Below are 7,563 nucleotides of genomic sequence, written 5' to 3' on the forward strand. Positions count from 1 at the left end.
CCACTGTTGGCGCGGGCGTTGTGCGTAGACCCGATAGCGTTGCTGTTGAGCAGGTCAACAGGAACGAACAAAGCTAAATTTATGTAATGTTTTCTTTGGACCAAGGCCGACAGCCTTCCTACCGTGTTATCTCGCCCACCATCTACACTCGATCTCACAAGCGGCGTGCAGCACTGCCGAAGGTACGAGGTGCACACAGGCAGTATCTTTGCGCGGCAGAATATAGTGCCTGGCTTAACTGTCTGATTACTGTGGGGCTTAGAGAGATTTGTTTCGACTTAACACATGATACGTCACAGCGATACGTAAGACGCTAGGCACTTTGTGCATGGACGTCGTGTACCGCAAGTTACTGTGGCTCTTACCACCGGTAACATTAATTGCCGCCCTAACCACGGTTATACGCAGCAGCACGGCAGCGCCACATGCAGCCCAGAGCGCCCGCTTCGATCCTAATTCGCGCTTGTTTCTGGCTCTCCGCCCTAGTAACAACAAATAGATGGTGAAATCCATCATCGCTTAGTCCCATCTCACGCTGAGGAAAACGCATCAGCTATGTTTTGTCGTTATTATTGAGATCAGCTGTTTGTTTTGACGCTTCTAGGACTACAGGGGCAGCCCCGAGCAGTAAAAGTGGTTTGATTTCCGTTTAGCAGATGGCGCCACAGCACTAGCGCTGGTGATGCGTTGACGATGCGGGAGGCTGCGAAGGCCTAATTGTTAACTGCATCAATAATTTACTACTCCGCTCTAGTATGGTACGTGATGGCGGTGGCGAGCAAACGCCGAATAGACGCCGAGCAAACGGTACGCGCGGTGCGTGCGAATTTATCAGGGCGTTCGCTCTTACAGAAACTGGCTAAGGAGGCTGCATTGAACTGCTCAGAAAGGGTACCGATGACGCGAAGCCCCGCTGTGGCATTAGTCGCAGCCTATAGTTGCAACACAAAAACGTTTGTTGCATCACTCCAGCAACAGTGGAGGATCTATCGAAAGGACGCCAAGCAGACGCCGAGCAGACGATGCCGCGCGGATGAACACATCTTCAGCGGCGTTCAGCCTCGGTCAAGGATCCCTGCAGCTTCCTCAGTGCTGCAAGGAACTACTGAGATGGAGTATAGGTGTGACGCCTGCAAATGCGCCAGCACGCTCATCTCGCCAGCGTTCTCAGACTCCCTCGCCGCAGCCGCTAAACCTTGCTATCCCTTCACATGGTGATTTGCCCTCGCGCGAAGCTGACGTTGTTTTTAAGAAGGCGCTAGTTTACGAGCAGAAGCGTTGCGTAATCATATATGAAGGGCCACTCTGTTAATCCAAGCGGACCGAGAAAAGAAGATGATGATACCCGGAGTGCTTGGCCTAGCGTCAGGCCTGTCATGGTAGTACACGTCAGAAAGTGGGAGGTGAAAGAAAAAGAGTGAGAGGGAGTAAGATAAAAATAACAGAGGCACGCACTAGTACAAAAAATATTTACAGAGACTTAATGTTGTTTTCATGGCAGGAATACTGTAAGGGATTTAGTAGGCCGCAGTGCTGGCATTGCGAACACAGCCACGGTCAAGAAGGTCGCGCAGCTGAAGCTGCGTGTCGTGTTACGTGCTTAAAGCGTTCCTGAAAGCAGCCCTTGAGGTCCGAAAGCGACTGTAAGTAAAATCTATGTACTCGTCGACAACGTAGGTGGGATTCGACTACGTGATGGACGAACGGATTTCGAATTAAGCGGATTTCGTATTTCTCTTAGCTACCACTGTCGCAGTTGCGCGGGGTGCGGCGAGAAAATTCGAAATATATGTTTTTTTTTCTGTGACTAGGGAATAAACACAGCAACATAGTTTTTAGCCACAGCCGTGTCCAGATATCGGCGTATACGTTGCGGTGGCGGCTTACCCTCGACGTAGAGCGCAGCCGTGTGGCTTCCGGTTCCGGCTCCGTTGGAGACGACACACGTGTAGTTTCCCAGGTCCCCCGCTGTCACGCTCTCGATGGTCATCACTGATATGTCGTCCGTAACCGTCTTGACAGCAGTTCCGCGTCCCCGGTTATCGAGCGGCTTTCCGTCGTGCAGCCACGAGAAGCGGAAGGGGCCGCGACCGCTGGACAGGGCACAGGTCACGGACGTTTTCTTTCCCATCAAGGCGTTCCTCGAAAACGAGAACGGCATCACCTCCGGAATTCCTAGAAGTCCGGAACAGTGGCGTCATTCTTTTTTTTTTTGTTTGTTTGTTACCTCGAATGACTGCATTGGCCCCGAGTGAACGCGTCGCTAAGCATCGCAGCCGCTTACCGTTATCCTGAGGCGCAGCAAGTTGAGGAAAGTTCAGTAGCGAAGCTGTAGTCAGAAGAAGCCAGAGGTGCATGTTGAACGGTGCCGAAGCAGGCTATGAGCTCACAGAGCCCGCGAAGCTATTGAAGAAAGGAAACCGTAGCGAGTAGTGGACAACTAGCGCCACACGACGGCTGCAGCTGCAACTTTGCGTCGCGGTTGCGGACGAAAGCGGTGAGCGATGAGTGGTCTTCGCGCCCGATGGAGCCGCCGATATAAGAGAAAAGTGACCAGGTTTCAGTCAGTGGAAATGAACAAAAGGAACGCTAGATCGGTTTATAGCAAGAAAGCATTCTACTAATACGGAATCGCAGTTGATTGGACGGAATAGCATTGATTACTGGTAGTTAGAGTAGGAAGCCAAGCTTTCCTTTTCTGAATGTTGTGCCGATAGTCAGCTTCACGTGATGAATTTCAAGGTACATATTCTTATGTTCTCGTATTGAAGCCGTTCTAGTAGACAGAGACTGCCCCATAGTTGCTAGGCTTAGTTCTTGATTCCCTCTCAATTAGATTTGCAGCGGGTTACTTACCGATAAACTATGAACTGACCTGAGCAGACGTTGCCAAAATGCACGTAGTCGGGACCAATTGGGTCTGGGAGCTTCATTACAGCGTGGCCACCAGTATGTCGTTTTTTTTTTCTTCTTTTATGGCTTAGCGAGCCTCCATCTCATTTTACGCCTCCTTTCAACAAAGCAACCCTACTTCTTATTATTCGTTAGTGTCCGTTCAGCGCTATTATGATTGATGAAACACTCGGTCTGCTCTAGGTGCACTGTCGGGACCTACAGCTTTACTGGTATGCTTACTTATATGCTTACATATAACTTACTGAGGTTCTGGACCTACAGGTGTATCCTGGGAGCATGCACTCCTATCCTGTGCATAATATATGTCAGGATTGTATGCGGAAGAAAAAAGTGCTAGTTGAAAATATAACACCGTATGGAGTTTCACGTCCCAAGGTAACACGGGTGCCATGAGAAGCGCCGTAGAGGGGAGCGGTCCAGGTGGATGTCAGTAACGTCCGCTAAATGGGCGTCGATATGGCAGCAGTCGCCGCGGCTGTGTGGTTGAAAGGGTTAAAGGTTGAGCTAGTCGGTATGAAACTGATGTTGAGTACAGTCACCAATAGGTGTTCAACCCGCTACCTTCTCTTCAGCCGTAGCAAATGCTAGCGCAGGTATTGCGGTTTCAGGACCGCTTTACGTTTCGACGCGTGGTCCAGAAAAACGCAAAAGCAGAGACTCGGCAGACTTTCGGAGTTCTTCGCGCACTGCCTTTGTCGACGCACTCAGAATCGTTCAGTCCTAATGCGTTCTTCTGGACGCATTGCCTATATATAGTACAGGTGACTTTGCTGTCGAGACGACATTTAGCTGTGATCTGTAAAGTTCTCGGGACGCATACCATGTGGTTTGTGTCGCTCGCGTTTTTTCGCGTGTAGAATCATCTGCAGGATAGACAAGAGGTGAGCGTCATCAGCAGAAAGGAGAAACCGGCAGTCTCTTTCAACTTACTGAGAGACTCTACTCAACGTAGTTCTGATCAACGTGGTTGACACCACGTTGACTGTAAAACTTAAGCGCAGAAATTAGACGCAGCAAAATGAAGAAACATAAGGAACAGAGTATAGCCCCGTTTACATGAATGCGACAGTGGCGCATCGCATTTCCAAGCGCATTTGGGAAAGGCGATGCGACGCCGTTTACATGTAGCGCGTTAACTCTCGCGAGAACGTAGCGCCACATGGTATCGTATAAGGGAAGTGCTGCCGACTTCCGCTGTAACTGGTTTCCGGTAGTGGGCCGAGTGCATGTTGGTGGCTGAGTGCCGAGAAATAGTTTCACGTAGAGCACGCTGCGGCGAGCGAAGTTGCCGTGGGGGACGCCATTTTGCTTCTGCTTCGGGCGTTGCTGTCTCGCAGCTTCACCGACGCGGCAGTCCCGCAGCCAATGCCTTCCCATAGTTCCTAATGCGACGATGCTGAATTTACATGCTCCGCGAGAGTCGACTAGCGCCCGTAAATCTACCCTCGGCTGGCGCATTAATGCGATGCACCTTCCTAGCGCATTACCGCTGTTTACATGTATGCGATGCGCTAGAAATGCGATGCGATGCGACACTGTCGCATTCATGTAAACGCGGCTACTGCTCCGAAAAGGGCTCCTGACCTGCTTCGGGACGAAGCCCTTTAGAAAAAAAAAAAAGGCGCATACCTTCTTGCGAGGCAAGTGGCGTTAATAGACTAACTAGCCCTGCAGTCAATCCTTTTGGCACCACGTGCTGGGAAAACGTTAACTGAGCCGCGCTTGTGGTTTGGATCCCAGAGCAAAGTGCCAGAGAAAGCGGGTCTCACCTTCGACATCCAAGGGCGCCGTGTAGCTGTCGGCACCGAACGCGTTGCTCACGCTGCACGTGTAGTTGCCGACGTCTTCGGCGCCCACTTTCTCGATCACTACCGTGGCGAGGTCTTCCGATTTGGTCCTCGCGTACTTCGAAGCGCTGTTCACGATCGGGAGCCCGTTGTGCTGCCACCGGAACTGGAACGGGCCCGTACCGCCGATCACGAGGCAGCCCACACTGGCCCGTTGGCCCATCGCGCTGTTCTTGGAGAAGGCGAACGGCTGGATCTCCGGCGGGCTGGCGGAGGAACCCGGCGCCGCGTCCCTGATTGTCCTCCGGTGAACTTTGCCGCGGCTTTGGTCGGTGTGGCCCATCTTTAGAGCGTGGTCTTGAGGTCGACTGGCGCACGAACCGAGGTGGAGCGCGAGACAAAGCGAGACGCTGAAGATGACGAAACGAGCTCCGGATCTCGGGGACAACATGGTGGGACGAAAAAGCAAGACGGGTGCAGGAGCGCATCCGCTTCACTCTGCGGAGTAGATAACTCGCGCCGGGAAGTGGTGCGAACGCGGGTGAATCAAAGTGGCTCTGTGTGGACAGGTTGCGCCACGTAGCGGTGGAATCGTCAACTACGCTCGCAAGGGTGTCGGCGCGAACGGCGTTTAGTCTTTGAACCACGACTCTCACGTTTCATCAGGAACGAGGTGGGAAAAGAGCGGGAAGTAAGCATTAGCCACTGTATGTACTGGCTGGCTGCTGGGGTGAAGGGTCAAGGCAGAAAAAGTCATAGAAAGAAGAAAAAAGAAAACATTAAAGCTAGAGATTGAAATAAAGCACACACTAACGCAATGCAGCGCATTACAACTTTCACGGTCGGTCATATGCACCACAAGTTCTGAATTAGCAGCGCGTCGAAAGCATTAAACGCATAAATCCTGGGTTTTGTGTTTAACGGATGCGCGCCGGAGATATAACTTGCGGAATGTCCGAATATTCGTTTCGTGAATTCTGCGATGTGATATGAAGCGATATTGTTTGTGTTTCCTATTCCTGCAAAAGTGTTGCGAACGCGCTCTCAGTCAATACAAGATAGAGATGCCTAATTTAAAGGCTATCGATGTTTCGTGTTTTATTCCATTCGCACCATTTTCGCATGCGATATTGAACCATGCACCCACTCCAACGACAAAAATGACACAGCAGGCTTGTGACGAAAAGGTTGAAGGTTCGAATCTCGGCCGCACCTGCCGCTTTCCCATAGCGCCGGAGTACAAAAGCGGCTCGTGTACCTACTGAGCTAAGGAATCCGAAGTGATTGAAATCCGTCCCGAGTTTCCTTACGTCATTTCTCACGGGCCTCATGGTGGATTTGAAAGCTTAGTCCTAGTTGTTATAATAACGAACAGGTTATTTTGTCGCTTAGTTTCACTTTAAATATGACTCATACACATTAAGAGGGGATTGACCAAGATTGGGCGGGTTTAAAAAGACAATTCGTCAAACCTCGTGGTTGGTTTTCCTCTGTGACAAAATCCACTGAAAAATATAGCTTACCTTTTTTTTTGGAAACACGTCAGCGGTTGTTTCAACCGATAAATGTGTCACATTTATCGGTTACATTTGGAGGTTGCGAAATCTTTCCGTTACAAACACAACCCGGATGTGTGGTATGATCCGCAGCGAGAACGACTCTAAGAACGTGTGCTGGTCAATGCCGATAACGAAATGTATTAGAAGACAATAGTACGTTCGTAGGTATGTTTCGAAAAGATGTTTCTGTTTATTGTGTTGTCATTGATCTTTCATTGACTTGGGTGATGCTCGTGGTCTGTGATGCGACTGCAGCGGCAAGGTCAGTGCGCGAAAGAAAGACGACTGTTGACAGCACCACTGTGTATATACGTGCGTTCGATGCGTTTTGTTTTCCTGCTTTGTTCTTTTTTACAGCAAAGCTGCATATGGCTAGGTTCTGGAAAAAAATTGTGTGCGTCTATCAAGCCGTGTAAATCGAGAATTATTCTCCATACGTGCATGGGCCGATCCCGAAGGTAGTGCGATACCGGGCCGACCCGCGGCGGAGGTGAAGCAAGCTTTAAGCACTCCGCCAATTTGCAAAAATAAGTTTAATATCTCAGGTCCAAATACAACCCGTATCGGATATTAAGCTGATAAGAACGGATACTGCACTTTGGCCAGCGTCGGCCTTGTATTCTTTCGCAGGGCCCTCTCTTTGTCGGCGTTCCAAGCGATTACGTGTCTCCTTTCCTTTCCTTCCGCTCTCTCGCGGGGGCGGTCCCGTAAGCGTGCTAGCTGCCCGCCAGGATCGCGAAGCGGCAAGGAATGGGAACCGTCCACGTGGCCCCGATCGCGCACACTTGGGAGGTTTCACCGGAGCAACGGCCAGGTTTCAGACGGAGTTTGTGGGAAACCACTTTTGTGCGGCCTGTGTTGCGTGTGACCGCTTGTAGTTTTCGAGTGACCTCGCAAGCATTACTGCACTGCGGGACGTCGACCAACACGCCATCGGCTTCGCTACAGTGAATCAGTGTGTGTCCTCGGAGTGCGGTGAGGTGCTTGTGTGTTCTACGTGCCGGATTCGTTAGTAAAAGGTGTGCCTCGTTTCGCAACAATACACGGGTATGTACACCCCCCGTTGCCTCATCATCTTCCGAGGATCAACATCGTTGAGGAGCTACTAGTCGCGCCTAGCCTTCCATTTATGTGCCTGCGGCTTTGACGCACGGCAATGGACAGTTCGCCATTGAAGGGCCCACATACGCAGCTTCGCTGGTAATCTGTGTTCCCAAAGTCGAATCGCACTGAATTTCCTTTCTTTTTCTGCCATATTTTCCTATATACAAGACGAACTACTAAGGAGCGCATGTCAACTA

The 7,563-nt window shown here is 50.7% G+C and overlaps 2 protein-coding genes and 1 non-coding gene across 3 annotated transcripts in view; all 3 read right to left on the reverse strand.

Moving 5' to 3' along the window:
* Positions 1-2,167, reverse strand: part of LOC142592745 (cell adhesion molecule Dscam1-like) — a 130,106-nt gene extending 127,939 nt beyond the window's left edge. The window contains exon 1 of the mRNA XM_075704390.1: positions 1,888-2,167. Coding sequence (XP_075560505.1) covers positions 1,888-2,161 — 274 coding nt within the window. The 5' untranslated portion in view covers positions 2,162-2,167. The remainder of the gene's footprint in view (positions 1-1,887) is intronic.
* Positions 2,168-4,623: 2,456 nt separating this feature from the next.
* Positions 4,624-5,160, reverse strand: LOC142558380 (myopalladin-like). The gene has a single exon (XM_075670524.1). It carries the CDS (start codon positions 5,152-5,154, stop codon positions 4,624-4,626), a length of 531 nt encoding a protein of 176 aa, XP_075526639.1. The 5' UTR covers positions 5,155-5,160.
* A 1,538-nt stretch (positions 5,161-6,698) lies between these two features.
* Positions 6,699-6,882, reverse strand: LOC142558677 (U2 spliceosomal RNA). Its single transcript, XR_012823086.1, has one exon. It is a non-coding gene; the product is annotated as a U2 spliceosomal RNA (small nuclear RNA).
* Between the last annotated feature and the right edge of the window lie 681 nt (positions 6,883-7,563).

Source organism: Dermacentor variabilis, chromosome 9 (assembly GCF_050947875.1).
Source record: "Dermacentor variabilis isolate Ectoservices chromosome 9, ASM5094787v1, whole genome shotgun sequence".
NCBI classification, from domain to species: Eukaryota; Metazoa; Arthropoda; class Arachnida; order Ixodida; family Ixodidae; genus Dermacentor; species Dermacentor variabilis.

Bases quoted from the DNA above. Each gene is read 5' to 3' on its own strand.
- LOC142558380 (XM_075670524.1), bottom strand. From the start codon at position 5,154: ATGTTGTCCCCGAGATCCGGAGCTCGTTTCGTCATCTTCAGCGTCTCG.